A 16,688-nucleotide genomic window follows, 5' to 3' on the forward strand; every position below is an offset into this window, starting at 1 on the left:
CCCCAGTTGGAGGCAGCCAGCCACAGCCATTCTCTTGGGCACCAGCACCAGTGGGAGATGCCCTGGCAGCAGTGACAGCACCATGAGCAACTGATGATGCTGCAGGCTCGTGTGTACAACGAGATTAACTTGGAGAAGAAGCTGAGTGCATTCAGCTGCTGCATTTGCCATGTTTAGACAACTTAATGAGACAACCCAGAGGCAAATCACCATCGGCAGAACATGTGGTGAATCAAGAAGAATGACATAATTTGTCTTGCATTAACCAACTGTAATATACACGTCTCCAGAACGAAAGATCAGGAGGGGAAGCTATTCTGAGCACGTCATATCTTTGTACGTACACAAAGAGATGCCTCTATCTTGAAAGCTGCCCAATTAACACTTGACACCCACTGTAATTGCTGATGCTCCTTGCTGCATTTATCAGATGATAGCATAACTGTAATGAGCTGTCTGAAAGGCCACGCAGACCGAGGTGAGAGCTGGCAGCACAGTTGGGAGGGACATATTACACCCAGCAGAAGGTTCTCACCACGCTAGGGCTCATCTTGGAGGACAGCCAGGCACAGGGAAACAGGCTCCTGCCTGAGGACTCAGCTAGCCAAAAGCCTGGCGGGAGAACTTCAGCAGACTTCAAACTATTCAGTGCAAGGGCAGCCCCCAGGTCCCTCCACAGCCACAGTAGCTTCACTGAAGCCCACCAGCCCTGGTAAATTCCTTCCTTTCTGAAGGCACAGCCACCTAGGACTCAGTTCCAATACTGACTTTGTTATGAGCATGTTTAGTGATTGACACTACAGAAAGAAACCAGAGGGTCCATCCTACGTCTGTGGAATAACACCCACCCCCATGGCTGCAATCCATTATTTAACAGAAAGAAATGTACTGGAAAGCAAAACTCTGCCTCTAATTCTGGTGAGATATATGATAATCCCCATCAGTTTTATATCACTCTGCAGCTTCACAGCAAGCAGCTCATGACTCCTTTTCCCCACTGAAATAATGCTACAGCACTCGGAGCAGCGGTGCCCAAAGAGGGACTGAAGCTCCAAGGCTACATTTTACTCCCATTTACCATCAGTTGCTTCGAGCAGCTCTGGGTATGGGATCAGCATGAGCAAGAGTGAAGAAGGGGCACTCCTGAACCCGGACACAGCTCCTCTGGACTGTGTTTAAGCATGACTCAGATGGAGAGGTAAAACCTTTCATATACTAGTCTTCCACTTTCAGAGGGATCCAGGTGTCTCAAGAAGCATGGTTGAACCACAAACACTGATCTGTATCACTGTAGGGTCCATGGATGCAAGAAGGGACCTAGAAGCGTGGTAGGGAGCAGCAGCTGCCCACAACAGACCTCCCTCTTCATCTCCCCATGGCAGAGCATGGGCAGGCAGACCGCAGCTGGGGAGGTCACGTTCTTGCCCCATCTCATGCTTCTCCAAGCCTGGAGCTAAAGATAACTTCATCAACAACAAAAACCTCCCTGCAGACTATGAAAATATCCATTCTCACTTCAAAAGTGTTTGGCTTCAAAAGCAAGCTCCAGCCCCTTGGTTTTCCTTTGAAGAGACTTAAAATAGGCTGGGGGGGGGGGGGGAAGGGCAGGAGAAGCACTTCCCGGCCATGTGAGCTCCCATGGGGATGATGAACCGACCCCACAAGGCAGCAGAGCATCCAAAACCCGAGGAGGCAGAGTCTGGGATTTTGCGTGGGCTCTTCTTAAAGAGAAGTTTAAAAACGGCAGAGGAGGAAACACAGAAGTTATTTTGAGCAAGCGGATCCGAAATTCGGAGGCGGCATTTTCTTGGACCGGCTCCAGCCACGGCTCCATGCAGCACAAAGCTGCTGCAGCTGAACCGTGCTCCAGGGGTTATTTATAGCAGGCCGTAGGCAGCAGCCATGGGGAGTGGAAGGGTTTCTATTCGGGCCCAGGCGTGTCCCACATGGAGATAAGCAAAACTCTTGGAGAGGAGCGGGAGAGCTGCGCACAGGGCGGTGCTGGGAAACATTCCTGTCCCGAGCAGCAGGAGGTCCCGGGGGCAGACAGAGCTGCAGGAGTGGCACAGCAAAGAGGGAGGCTGGAGCTGGACTTTGTTTAAAACAAAATTCAGGAGAAGTGTGGCTGAAGTCAGCAGAAATCATGGAAACCCTGAGGCTAGACACCTTGCTACATGAAGCAAAAAGCAAACAGTCTGGGGGGGATCTAAAGGTGTTACTTCTGTGTCAAGACCTGCCAGGACCAAACTGTGACCTGGCAATGCCAGTTTCAAGGGGAAAGGTTTTCATTCCTGCAACAGCAGGTACTAATTGTTCCTCGGCATCCTCTCTCTGAGAGCCAAACCACCCCAGCCATTTGCTGCCCTTCCCACAAAGCAGGTCATGAGCCCTGGTGCCATGGGAAGGGAAAACATCGCTCTTCCCTCCCTGGCTCCCACAGCTGACAACTATAGTCACCACCAGTGCTCCCAACCCAACCACATCTGCCTGAGGATCTGTGCCCTCCTTGAACCCAAATGTCCCTGAGTTTCAAGGGGCACTAGTCAGCCTCAGGGGTACAGGACAGGCTCCTCTGAGCCAGCACAAGGACTGATGCTCTGCAGCGGTGCCCAGGGGATGTGGGTGCCCTACATGCTCTCCACTTGCCCACCTGGGCAATCTCTCCACTGCACCAGAGGCTCAGGCAGCAGATACATGCAGTGGTGGTTACAAATGACTAATCCAAGTAGTAAGAAAGCTGAGGAAATGGGTCATGGTGGAGCCATGAGTTAATCCCAGCCCCCCACCGATCCTGTGTAGAGCGTGACAAGCAGACTCACTCTGGTTGCTCGCCCGTCTCCGGCTTTGACTAGCCCTTGCCAGCCAGTCTGTGGTCAGCTCACTTGTACTCCATCCCCTTGCCAGGGGAGGTTTAGACTGGCTATTAGGAAAACTTTCTTCCCCAAAAGGGTTGTCAAGCCCTGGAACAGGCTGCCCAGGGAAGTGGTGGAGTCACCATTGCTGGAGAGATTTAAAAGAGGGACACTCTTTAATGGTGACCTGTGCTTTTTGCCCTTACGTCCTGGACCTGAAAACCCAGAACGTGGCATTATCTGGTCTGGATTAGACAATGCACAAAGCTTCTGAGTCAGTGCATGTACTGGGGAACTCCACATCCTAAAGCAGACATTAAAAACAGACATCGGGACAATTAAAACAGCAGCAACAAAAAACCCAATAGAGTCCAACTATTTCCTTCAAATGCAAGAACAAAATGAAAGAATTCTCAATGACTCCACACTAAATGTTTTCATTTCATCATTTTGAAACTCTTGCTGTCACACAGAATTGTTAACAGCTTCTAACCTCTGATCTTTCCACTCTTCCTCTGGACTAGTCAAAAGCCACTTTTGCATCTCCAAGCCAAGATGAAGCAACCCCAGAAAAGAAATTACAAACCTGACCCTTTCAGCAGCCAAACACAAAACACCCCCAACCCCAACTAGCACAAAACCTAGAATTTGAAAAACAAGCCCTGCAGATTTAATGCTCGAAAGCAGTTTCGCTGATAAGGTTTTATTTACTGCACCAGCTCCGGCCTGATTCTTCCCTTTCTAATGTAAATCAGGAGTTCATAGAAAATCAGAGTTATACAGACATAAAATCCCTGTGGGATCTGAGTCACACTTAGTGCCTTTGAGTGGGGAACGGTGAGATTATCCTTTGCAATGCTAAAAGTGTTCATTTATTCATTCTCTTATTTATGGATGGGGCATTAATGCTTTATGAAGGTATTTGAGGAGGGTAAATGGATAGCTAGGAACACACTCTGCACAGACACAACAGCAGCGGGGGGTGGAAGAAGTTCAAAACAATCCTTTGAATTCCAATTTTCCAGCATAATGCTGAATTTAGAGATAGATAGCTGTGCCCTTTTGAAGGAACAAGCACTGAGACAGAAAACGAATTAAAATTTAATCTTATTGATTTCCACCAACTCAATCCCAAGAGCGAGACAGCCGCGGCTGCCTGCCCCCACTGCCTGCACTGCATCAAACAGCTTTTCAGAGGGCTGACAGTGGGGCAGGGATGGACTGGAGCGGCCACGAGCTGTCAGCACCCACTGCACGCAGGGGCGATGTGGGGGGACCGTGTCCCAGCCCTCGCCATGCTGCGGTGGGTCACAGCATGCGGCATCCCCTTCCCAGCACGGAGGTGCAGGGCGAAGTCACTCCGTGTCCTGACGCGGCCTCTCCCATAAATGAGCTCAGTGTTTCAGAGGAAAGCTGACACGTGCTTGGTTGCAGGGACAGCTCTGACACAAGGACGGAGGCTGCTTCGTCATCTGTTGGTCTCCAAGCAGGAAACCTGCCTGGCTCTGATGCATGACAGGTCGGTTGAGCCTTCAGCCTCCCAGATCTGGCTCACAGAGAGCTGGCGATGGGCACCTGCAGGCTGTGCATTGTCACAGTGGTCAGAAGAGAAGGCAGCAGCATGAGTCTGCATTCATGGTAGCCAGTGGGGACTTTGGGCATGCAGAGGACCTGGAGGAAAATTCACCCAATCAAGCCAAGCTGGGAGGCTGGCACAGCCAGGGCTGCTGCAGTGCAGCTTCATGGGATCATAGAATGGTTTGGGTTGGAGGGGACCTTAAGGATCATCTAGTTCCAACCTCTCTGCCATGGGCAGGGACATCTCCCACTTGACCTGGTTGGTCAAAGCCCCGTCTAGTCTGGCCTGTTAGCTTCCTCCAGGACACACTGGCATGGAAAGCTCACAGACAGCCTGGCATCCCAGGAAAGGGTATGGAGCAATGGCAACGCTGCCCTCCCTCCTTCCCTGTGATCAGCAAGGGACCTGGAAATTTCCTTCTAAAGCACAAACACATCTTCAAGCCCAGGTATGTTCCATCAATTTCAAGGGAAGATAGATGCAAGGAATCCCAGGAATGACCCAGCAGAATAAAGTCAGAGCTGCAAATACCCACAGATGGTCTACCTGAGTAATGGGGAATCAAGGTGGAAGGAAACTAAATTCTCTCCCTACAATAACTCAACCCAGAGGAATAAATTAAAGCCCACAAGGTGCTGTGCCACACAGAGGTGCCACACCCAGCAGGGATTATAGAATGTTTTGGGTTGGAAGGGGCCTTTAAAGCTCATCTAGTCCACCCCCCACTGCAGTGAGCAGGGACATCTTCAACTAGATCTGGCTGCTCAGAGCCCAGTCCAACATGACCTTGAATGTCTCCAGACTTCCATCACCTCTCTGGGCAACCTGTTTAGCTCAAGAGGGACCAGCTTTCCTTTGAAGGGAAAACAGTAAAGGTGGCTCACATGGTTTAATTGAGGATGTCCCCAATGCCTGCATCACTGTCAGCCTCTAGCAGTAACCAAAATTCCCATACCCACCCTCCCAGCACCTGGCTCCCAGAGAGGGGGTGATGGGGACTGGAAAATGCACCCTATCTACACTCGTGCACCCTGTAGCAGGATGGGTCCTCTGAGCTCCTCACTGCACCTTCCGAATGAATGTGGCAATTGTAGCACCCACCCCTGTGTTCAAACATTGTTCTGCCTCTTCAAGGACTGCAAGCAGTTTTGCAAACAAGATTTGGATGCTTCTGAAAATGCTTCCCACTATTTTCAGTTTAGTCTACAGATAGTCCCCAAAAATGTTAGCTTCCATTCTCAGCCATCCTTTCAGAAACAGTAGAGGTTGCACTCACAGTTGGATTTTGGCTTGGATCCATGCCTGTTTTTCTGTTAGAGTACAAACATTTCCCAAAAGGTACTTTTCTGGGTGCAACTTCACTGCTCATCCACGAAGGTATAGTGCCTCTGGTAAGCACATACCCAGGAGAGGAGGCACCTACATCCAAATCTCCTAAAGCCTCCCCAAACATAGCCACAGCCTCACGGTGCCAGATTTTGCCGCAGTCAAGAGCAGTTTCTCTCCACTCTCCCTCAGCAGAATGTCTACAGTCAACATTTTTTTTGTCTGGAAATCAATTACTTGTCCAGCAGAGTGTAGCACGAGGGGATTACAGGTCATGTTTTCCACAATTATCCTTTCCAACGCCGAGGAACTTTTCAAATCATATGTGTTAAGTAGGTCACAAGAGGGAAAAGCAGCGTGCTGGGCTTTTAGCATCAGCAAGCCTGGATTTTGAGAAAAATCAGATAGAGGCCAGTGCCAGCCTGCGTCCCCAGCCCCTCATCCACAGCCAGTGCAGCGGTGAATAAAAAACCCCATATAGACTTCCCCGATGAACCATAAGCTAAAATTAGAAACCATTCACCCCTGCAAAGCCACAGCCATCGCCAAAAGGAAAATAGGTCAGAGAACGCCTGGCTAACTCGATTTTCCGGCCTCTCTCGCTGCTCTGTCCTCACGTAACCTCCTCGCTCCCAGGGACCGTTTTTGGCGTCTCCTTTGTCCGGGGTATAAGTGCCCGCAGTGTGCGGCTCCGCGGCAGACTGGCAGGAGCAGTGGGAACGGGCACGGCGGCACCCGCGGCCCCGGGGAAGCACAGACCCACGGTTCATGGAAAACCACCGCAGAGCCAGGCGGCAGCCCCTCCACCAAGCGTGCTGCCTCCCACCTGCTCTGGGAGCAGCACCAGCGCTGGCTGGCTGCCCCTTCCACAACATTGCTCTTTAAAGATCGTGCCGGGCTTTGCCAGCTCTTCTGGGGCGCTTTGGTCTCTCGCCTCTTCCCGAGGCCTGAATATCCTCTTTTTATTTGCATTTCTTACCGCGTGCTGCCTCCCTCAAGCGAGCCACAAGCTGAGCCATGCCAGTCAATCAGGCTTTTCTTCCCTTTGTGTGCAGGCTGGAGCCCTGGTTCAGCTGCTTCTCCTGGGAGCAGACCCCAAGGCATCCAACTTCACTGCTTTTCCACAGCACGGAAGTAGTGGAAAGGCTTGAAATTTAGCTCAGGGACCTTCCTCCCTCTAGATCAATATGTCTCTATCTGGCTCACAACCCTTCCCTCCTAACCAACTGACTTTGCAATTAAGTGCTAAGCTGCAGCAAAGCCACAGGTCAGCACAAGGGTGCCTGGGGCTCTCCCCACTACAGCTGGGAACACCCAGGGGCTCTGCTGCCACTAAACCCATACCAAAGCAACCAGATAGCCAACCACCACCCAGTCTTTTCCACCCACAATCCTAACCGATGCTGCTTTTATGTCCTTTCTTCATCCAGTTTTCCTCCTCCTGGCCCCAAGGGAAGAGCAGTCATCACTGAAAGACATCCCAAAATGTATCCAACAGAGGTGAGAGGCTGAAAGCTGATCCCAGGGATGTCCTTGAAAAGGACAATTGCACACTGAATCCCACCTGTGGTTACTGGAGCCTCACCACACACCCTTGCCTTTGCAGCCTGCACCTCAGCATCTCCCAGCTATGATAATGAAAAGGGCCTCAGCCATTACAGTCAGCCACCATGGCCCTGTCAACTGTCTATTGTCCATGAATAGACCAGGTCTTCTTCAAAGGAGGAACCTCCTTCCAGCCTGCCATGGTTTCTATCAACAAAAAGGGAAAGTTTGTTTGGTTTGAGTCTCCTACCCACAGATGAGCTTGCTTTACATGCCACTGACAAGGGAACTTTACAGGGGAAGGATCATCACTTGCCCATCCCACAGTTCCTGCAGACATGATGACAGAGTCAGGTTTGAAATCATAATGAAGTCTGGTGTCAGACACAATCTTCTCTTGCTGAGCACCCACCTGGAACCAGACCACCCTACCACGACGGTTAACAGCAAAACACTCCTGGCAAGCAGCCTGGCTTTGAGGATCAGCATAACTCAGAATGAAGCTGGACACACTGACAAGTGACTGCCACCAGCTCTGGGCACTGCCTGTGACAGTGTGGCAGGTGTTTCAGCCACACACTTTCAAGGACAAACGTAGAATTCCAGGCTTGCTCATCGCACGCTCTGCCACCAAGCCTGAAGGACTGCTCAGAGTCACAGCACAGGCTTTGGGAGCAGATCAGATCTGTTGTGAAGAAGGTAACAGGAGACTCAGGGAGATGGAAGGGAAAGGGGTGACCCAGCTGCTGGTGAGGCAGAGACAAGAGGTGACAAAGCAGGGCAAGGCTCTGGCAGGACAATCAGCCCTTCACCACATCCAGCTAACAGGGACTGCTATGACAGAGGCCACTGGGGATGCAATGGCTGAAGATCACTTTTCCTTCCTGATTCAGGACCATCACCTGTTTCCTCCCCTCATGTCCATGGAAGGTGTGGCTTAAGGGAATAGGAATAAAAATCTTAGAATCACTGAATTGTGGGGATTGGAAGGGACCTCTGGAGATCATCTAGAACAACCCTGGTGCTAGAGTGAGTTCACCCAGAACAGGTGACACAGGACTGTGTTCAGGAGGGGTTTGAATCTCTCCAGAGAAGACTCCACCACCTCTGTAGGCAGCCTGTTCCAGTGCTGTTACCCTCACAGTAGGAAGTTGTTCCTTATGTTTGAGACCTCTTGTGTTGCTTTGCTGTGTTTTTTTTACCCTAACCCCCTGCAGAGGAGGCACAAGCTATATAGCCAAGCCCCCAGGAGAGGGCTGAATGGCTTTGAAGAACACTTAGCACCTACCCCCAAAGCCCAATGCCTGTGAAGCTCTCACCAGCCGGCACTTGTTAACGCTTCCAACACATTGACCTCAGTCATCACCCACTCGCACAACAGACAGTGCCAGCACTGGGCTTCCCGTGGCTCAGGGAGAGAAGCAGATGGGAAAAGGAAAACCAGGAAAATTGTGCTGCCTGGGAGCACAGGGTATGCAATTCCTTCCCCTCCCCTCCCCCTTTTTAGGAGTGGGGCACCTGGATTTCTGCAGCTCCCAGTGAAAATCGCGGGCCTCGCAATTCGAAATAATTAGCGGCTGGTAGTTTCCCTTTTATGCAGAATCATCCCTTTCATCAACACCTAAATGGAAATGAATGTGCTTGATTATCTACCAGAGGGCCCCGTTTCCCAGCATCGCTCCAAAGCACACAGTGAAATGTGTGTCTCCTCAAGCTGCTATTACAGGCAGCAGCTGACCACAACAAACAGGCAGTCAAGGCAAGACTCCAGAAGCAGGGACACCAGCCTGACCTTTGCTAACGCTACTCGCAAATCCGTCCATGTCCCTTCCTTCTGCTCCAGCCTGGGGGGACTCAGAAGCAGCCAGGACTGCTCACAGCTGGCCTGCACTACTGGGGCATAGCAGATGGCCCCTCCGTCCGTGCAACCCACCCTACCCCACCAAAGGCCATCCTTTGAGGCAGTTTTCAACCAGGCTCACCCCCAGAGACAAGGATGGAAGAAGCTATTTAACAGACATGGCTCTGAAGCACCTCCTCAGTGCTTCAAATCTTAAGTTGATCACAGGAAACTAGCCCCCCCATCTCCCCCTCCCCAGCAGGTTCTTCAGAAGACATCTGTGCTCAAGCCACACAGCAGAGCGAGTTCCTCACACATATCCACCTCCCACAGCCTCTACCCTAGAGGTCTCACCCAGGGGAACCCCACACGTAGCCCTCATCCAGCTGCCCGTCCCTGGCCAGGGCGAGCCGGCGCGCTCGCAGGGCTGTACTGCCATCGTTTCCAGACTCACCCTGTTCTCGTCGTAGATGATCTGCACCAAGCTGCGATGTTTGGACTCGATAGGAGGCGGGGAGATGGGTTTTTCAGGCTCTGGTGGTTTGGCTGCTTCTTCCTCCAACTGTTGCTGTGGAAGGAGAGGGGGGAGGAGAAGGATGAGTCACAGTGAGAAACGCAGCCGTCCCCATCCACACGAGACTCTCGACCGAAACAGAAGCCACCATGGCAGAAGGCTTTCTGCAAGACACGGGCAGGCTCAGGACAGGGAGGGACCAGGAAGAGAGCTGCGTAAAAACCCCTGCACCTGGCCCATGCTGGTGGGTCAATGCTTTTTAGGCATGGGGGGGTTGAGGACATGCCTTGAACAAGTCTCCTGTAGAGGACTCAAAGCTAGAAATAATGATTTTATTGAAAACTCCTAAGAGGAGCTGCAGCTCCCTGCTGCTACCTGCCTTAGAAACTGCTGCCATGCTGCAGGTAGCAGTGGAGGAATGAGAGGCAAGGCTGCCCTCCACCTTCAGGTTCTTCTTACAATGCTGTGGTTGGAGGAGATGCCCCAAGATGACTGTTCTCAATGAAATGACTTGTGCAACCGTTGCCCCTGTGGCATGCAGCCAGATGAGCCAGGAAGTACAGCAGAGGAGGCAACATCACCATGAAAGGTGGTCTGACTCTGGTCAGAATCAGGCCAATGAGATTTGTGCCAGCCCTCCTGGCTGAGGTGAGCAGTGCAAAGTACTCAGGACTGCCTGCAGAGGACAGCAGGGTGCTCAAACATGGGCCACCAAGATACCACTTGGTGAACTTGTACAGTGAGCCCAAGCACTCAGGTTGCAAAACCATGCAGCATGAACACATCATGTGTCTCTAACCATCATGGCAGGCACAGGAAGAGCTGCTGAGGGCACCAGTCTAGAATAAGCCGCCTTCCAGCATCATGAGCTCCTTGGAAGGCAGCTTTAAGACCCATTTGTCCTCTCCTTTCACCCAGGCCAAGCTGTCCTGAGCAAAAACCATCAAGTAAGTCAGGCTCCAACTAGAGAAAGCCCTGTAAAGATGAATGACAATCAGCAAGGTGTCCTGCCCTCAAGAGACAGCAGTGTCTTCTTGGTTAGCTCCTCAGCTTTTCTGCTGCATTGCCACAGCTCCACATTTCATGGCACCTGGGCCAGAAATACACTGTGCATTGTCCCCCAGCTCCCTACACCAGCCTATGCTAGGACAGCACCATCCAAGGTGTGGGTGTCTCATCCCAAGCTTCCTTACCGCTCACAGCAGAAACATTTAGGAGCCCAAGAGCTGCGCCACAAGCACATCCACCACACGTGGAGTAAAATACACCCAGCCCCAAAGTTGGCTTGAATGCTAACTACTCCCTTGTGAAAGGGGAAGCAGGAGGGAGCAGGTCCCATGCTTGCACCTTTAAAGATCACTGGTCTTGTAGCATGTTCCCACCCACCTACAAGCTGCTCAGGCCATGGTGGACAATAATTATGAACTGCTAGATTTAGAAGCGTGCTTTTTAATACCACCACAGTCAGCAAGTATTATCTGACATACGACCTGCACCTCCAGCTCTCCCAACGGGTACGAGGCAGGAGGAGACATCTGAGCCCTTCCAGTAAGTCCAAGGCACCACTCAGCCAAAAAAGGAAACAAAAGATTCCTCCAGATTCCTCCTGGAGCCATTGGCTCCCTGTGAGGAGGGAGAGCACAGGCTGTGCACTACAGCTGCAGGGCAGCACAGGCACAGGAGAGGTTGTCAAAAGAGGTCTATGTTTTTTTCCACTGCTCAGCTCTGCATCTCCAAGTCTCTGTATTTTGTCCTGCAGCTGAGGCATCTCCTGCTGAAGCAAGCAGATGATTGAGCCAGTCTCATACTAGCGAAAAAATGCATCTGGGACTAAGCAATTGGCTAGCACCAGAGGTGAGCACAGCACGTTCTTCATGGTCCAAGAAGAATGTGGGCACCTGTTCATCCTTCAGATCATCTCTGCTCCTGTTGATGACCTCTTCAGCAAAACTAGGGCTGTAGGAAGCAGTCCAAGAAAACACACACCTAGACAGGTCTGCTGGCTTGGCTGAAACAGCTCAGAAGCCTCCCATTAGATGTGCTTCAATGGATAAAGCAACACCATTCTGTGGACTCCACTCATGGCCTACCTCCCCACAGGTGCACATCTCTCCCCATAAAGGGAAAAACAGCAGCATAAGAAACACCAAGACACAACTGAAAAAAAGCCACCAGCAGCAGCCAAATGGTTGAGCAATGCCCTAGCTGGGGATGAGGCTCTGGCAGAGGCAGGGCAGCCCGAGATCCACACGTTGACAGCAGCATGCCCACCTTGGGGGGTCTTAACCTAGGAGTGACTCCAGCCACACATAAGCACAGCCAGGAGACAGCCAGCTGAGACCACCTGCACCCTGGAAGGAGCTGAACCTTCCCCAGCACAGCACAGGTCCATCCCCTCCTGCCCACACGGAGCCACGGCACACTGAAGATTCCAACCATGCATGAAACAGCCCCAAAGCTTCCTTCTCTTCTCAACCACAGCTGTTGCTCAGGTGGCCCAAATCACAGCACCGTGCAAGGGGGACGAGCTCTTGGGGAAGCCATGGCTAAAACCACAGGCTGAAGCCAAGCAGGTGTCAGCATCAGCTGTGGCACTTCCACCTGCCCCCTCTTGCTTGGCTCCTAGGGCATCCCATCACAGGCCTTCACTCCCACGGGACAAACTCCAAAATCTCCAAAGACAGAGGCACCCCCAAGTCAGATTCTCTACTTCTCTTGGGGAGAATACTTCAGTAAAAACAAACAAACAAACAATTTTGGCAGAAACTTAGCTACATTGTTCTGGAAAGCCACAAGCATTCTGCGAAGCAGTTGGGTGTGCTGTAAGTGATTTCAGACAAGAGGGTTCGATGGTGGATCAGGAAATGAAAGCTTGCCAGTAAGTGGAGGCTCATTAAAAGCAGCTTGTTAGAAGAAAAAAAACCAAAACCCAAACCAAAAAATCTAATTATAGCAGAAATACAGTAAAGAATTAAACTCTCCTCTCTGTGGTGTAACACAGGACCAGATGCTGGAGGTAAGGATGTGGGCAGAGTCTGCAGGCAGGTTCTACAGGCAGCACACCTGACTGCAGCAGGCTCAGCCCATGACAGCTACCCCTGGGAGCTGTGGGAAATGGCAAAGCAAAATAGGTCAAGGTTCCCAGACACGGACAAAATGGATTTCTTAAAGGTCTGCCACAAAAGCTAGGCTGGGACTGTGACCTTTAAAGGGAGAGAAGCAGGAGATGAGTCTTGATGGCTCCACACTCTTTCCTTCCCCACTCCCAGCAGCAGCTGCCCAAAAGCCCCTTCCTGTCCTCAAATGAAAGACAGTGCAGGGGTGGTGAAGGGATGCAAGATGCCATCATTAGTGGTAGTCCTGGATCCTACACCACCCACAGGCCAACTCATTTCCAAGTGGAGAAGGTGTCTTCTCTAGGTAAGAGTCCCTTTGACCAGACCTCATGCTGTGGAAGGGCCATCAGAGCCCGCAGCACAGGCAGGAAGGTTGGTGACATTTCATGAAGACCTTATCCCCACACACGTCCAGTCCTGTGCTGAAGGGACCTGCCTGATGAAGCCAAGGTCATTAAACACACAACCAGCTGCCACACTGCCTTCTGTCAGGCAGCCATCACCTGAGTACTGAGATACTTCACCTGCTAGAGGGCTTCCAGACACAGGGCATCTCTGAAAAAGCTCTTTCAAAGAGCTGAGGAGAGAACAGAGGAAACTCAGCCAGGAGAGAGATGGAAGGGAAAACCCTGAAGCTCTTCCACCCAGCCAGCTCCACCTCCATCACCAGGTGGGAGTGTTGTACTCCCGGAGAGCCCTTTGCCCAGCTCAGGCACCACTGCAGAGAACAGCCCAGAGTTTATTCTCCTGTAGCACTGCCAAGAATAAATGCATGAGGATTATCCTCCTCTGTCAGGAAGAGGGGGAGAGGACACAGCGAGCGCATATGGTGCATGAATGAGCGGGGGACGGCTGATGGAGGTGGCCTCCTGCCAGGGGTGTGCAGGGTTTGGGGAAGGTTTCTCAGCCTGCTGAAGATGTTTGCTTCTTGCAAAGTCCAGGCAGAGCCTCCCTTGCCTTTTCTGGAACAAGCATGAAGAGCAAGATGGTGGATTTGGTTTAGTTGGGATGGGGGTTTTGCACAGCCTTTCCATCCAGATGTATTTCATCACCCTGAGAAGGCCTCCCAAAGACAGAGGGGAAAAGCATTAGGGTATTCCGGCTGCGCACAGTCCCTGCCCTGCTCCGCCAGCCCTCCTGCAGCAGCAGCGTCTGTCTCAGGCTGATTGCCTTCCCTCGCTCGTCGTTCTCCTGCGCTGACAGCTCAGATGCACAGATGGACAAAATGTTCCCAGAGCATCTCAGATAGCAACACCAACCCCCACCCCCCCCTCAGGAAATGCTTCCTCCCAGATGTGCCAGCTGTGCTGGAGGGCTGGGGAAGGATCCTATGCTGGGGGGTGGGATTTGCTAGCAAATTACTTCACCATCATGTGCCAAAAAATAAGATAAATTAAAAATTGAAAAAAGAGGGGAGGAGCTGCCTTTACTGCCAACAGCCACTGCCACCTTCTTCCCTGCTCAGCAGAGCATTTTTGTGGGGAGGAAGAATCATAAAACTTGTTCAGAGGGAAGAAATAAAGCAACCAAGCAGCCAACAATAAAAATCCCATTTCCTTACGGAAGGACAGCTTGGTTTTAACGACAAGGAGCATATGCTGCTCCCGTCAGCTTCAACAGCAGCTCCTCAGCATCTCTGGGAAAAAAAGAGTCAGGCAGAGTTGTCAGTCCTCCTGGCTGCCATCAGAGGGATCTTCACCACTGTGATGGGTGTGCATCCTACTCGGGAAGCCCCTTCTCCAGAGTGGAAAATGACCATGGTTTGCACCTCCTTCCTCAAATACGAGTTAAAAAGATAGACCAGTGGCCAGACTGCTAGATGGGGGTGGACACCAACATTCTGTCTAAGCTTCCTAAGAGGGAAAGGGGAAGGCCTGATTTCACCCAGCTTCCACCAAACCAAACATGAGGAACCACTGTGGTTTCATTGCTCTAGATGTTCCTTTGGCCCCTGTAAGCCAGCACACATGGTTGCTTCTTTGCACAGCTACTCCTACCTACTCTGGGCTCCCTCTCCCTAAGCACTGCGATACCTCTGCAGATAAAAAGCAACAACAGCAACAAAACAGTCCTTCACAATAATTAAACAAGACTGTTTGAAAACAAAACCACAACATCCTGCTTCGTCTTGCAGGAAAGAAAGGGATAGTACCTAAATGGGAAAACCAATCTTATGGGAAGGAAGGTCAATTGCATGCTCATCCTTGAGGAGCACTTGCCTCAGCCAACAGCCCAAGTAAAGACTCTGCTCCATTGCTGAGTTCCTGCTGGCACATCCCTTGGGAGAGGTCATTCCTCTCAGGCACTCTGGGATTAGCAGCTGTCAGGGAGTTTAGAAACTGGCCCCAAGCAAAGGAAATAAAACAACCAGTAAGAGAGGCAGAGAGAAGTGACTTGCTTTAGGAAGTGAAAGCCTTTAAGTCTGTGGGCTTTTTCATAGCCATCCCCCAAGGTTTTGTCATATTAATCCCTTAATGGGTTTATGGTAATTGTACACATGGCAACCTTGAGCAGGCGATCCTACTACTGGGGAGTGCTCTTTTGCAGGGGGAAAGCACCAAGTGAGAAGATAAGATTCAAATCCCTGGCTGAGGCACAGCTCTGATTGGAGTTGAATCAGATGCTGCTCATGGTTGCAGGGCTGTAAACCTTGGAGAAGGGGACTGAGTGCACAGGAAGGGCTATTAGGTCATCACAGCCATGTTTTAAACAGCCCAGTACTACAATAACAGCAGCTATAGCACTGGGGGGAGACAATTGCTGGAAAGGAAAAAGAAAAGACCTTGTGCTAATGTTGGCTGGTGCAGACAACTCAGGCAACCTAGGCTGCCTTCTCAGCTGCCACTGACTGCTTGCATGACCACAAGGTAAGCCACAGAGGACAGGCTGTTCTCCCTTTAAGGTACTCTGACGTGCAAAAGAGCCCACAAGCCAGGTTTCCAAAGCTCTCTCCTCTTGCAGTTACCAGCTGCAGACTGGCACTGCAGCAACCACCTGTCACGAGAGGGAGCATGGGCACAGAGGTCATCCAGGTGGCACCACAACTGCCACTGCCCCTCTGTGGACTTGTGTGAGCAAAGATGAGGAATGTAAGGCAACACACAGGAGTGAGAATACATGCTCCCCTTTGGGCTACAGCCTTTTACCTGCTTCTTCTTCAGCTTGGAGATCTGCTGCTCCACCATGGTGATCTCGCGGTCGACGCGGTCCATGTTCTGGATGAGCTCCTCCTTCGACAGCCGCGCCGGCAGCAGGTCCAGCTCCGCGTCAGCGTGAGCAGGGCTCACGGGCGACACAGGCTCCAGTTTGCCAGGCAGGCCACGATCCTAGGAAGGAGAAAATCACCAGGTCAGCTCTTCAGCAGGAGACTTTGGATCCTTCTCCTGTCCTCCCTCTCCAGCTGTCACAGCTCCCTGGCCCGTTCCCAGTCCCTCTGAGGCAGACACACCCCTCAAAAATCCTGCTAGACTAAGCAGTACCAGCTGCCAGATCACATCACTGCAGTGCTCCACAACCTCCAGCATCTCCAGAGAGCACCAGGTCAGTCTCCCAGGGACATGACAGCAGCTCATCTTCCTGCCAAAACCTCCTCAGAGGCTCTTACCACCTTCAATGCTTCCCACATTCCTGCAGGATCAATAAACCCATCCATATTCAGGAGCTCCCAGCAGCACTGTCCTTTCACATCTCAGCAGCCAGCTCAAGGCTACATCGTCTCTGCAAAAATAAGGCAGCCACAGACACATACTTCTCAGCGTTAGCCACACCGAGGAGCAGCATTAACCACACTGAGTGAGAAGGGGCTACAAGGGCAGCCCCTAGGAGAAAAGATTACTCCCATCTCCTTCATGAAGGTCCTCCTCCACTGCTCCTCCAGCTCAGAGTGATGGTGGTCAAATGCATCCATCCAGAAACA

The 16,688-nt window shown here is 51.5% G+C and overlaps 1 protein-coding gene across 1 annotated transcript in view; it reads right to left on the minus strand.

Annotated features, from left to right (window-relative positions):
• Positions 1-16,688, minus strand: part of NCOR2 (nuclear receptor corepressor 2) — a 258,103-nt gene that overhangs the window by 115,453 nt on the left and 125,962 nt on the right. The window contains exons 5-6 of the mRNA XM_054172985.1: positions 15,919-16,098; positions 9,597-9,710 (exon numbers count right to left, since the gene is read on the minus strand). Coding sequence (XP_054028960.1) covers positions 9,597-9,710; positions 15,919-16,098 — 294 coding nt within the window. The remainder of the gene's footprint in view (positions 1-9,596; positions 9,711-15,918; positions 16,099-16,688) is intronic.

The sequence above is a fragment of the Dryobates pubescens genome, chromosome 25 (assembly GCF_014839835.1).
Source record: "Dryobates pubescens isolate bDryPub1 chromosome 25, bDryPub1.pri, whole genome shotgun sequence".
Taxonomy (NCBI): domain Eukaryota; kingdom Metazoa; phylum Chordata; class Aves; order Piciformes; family Picidae; genus Dryobates; species Dryobates pubescens.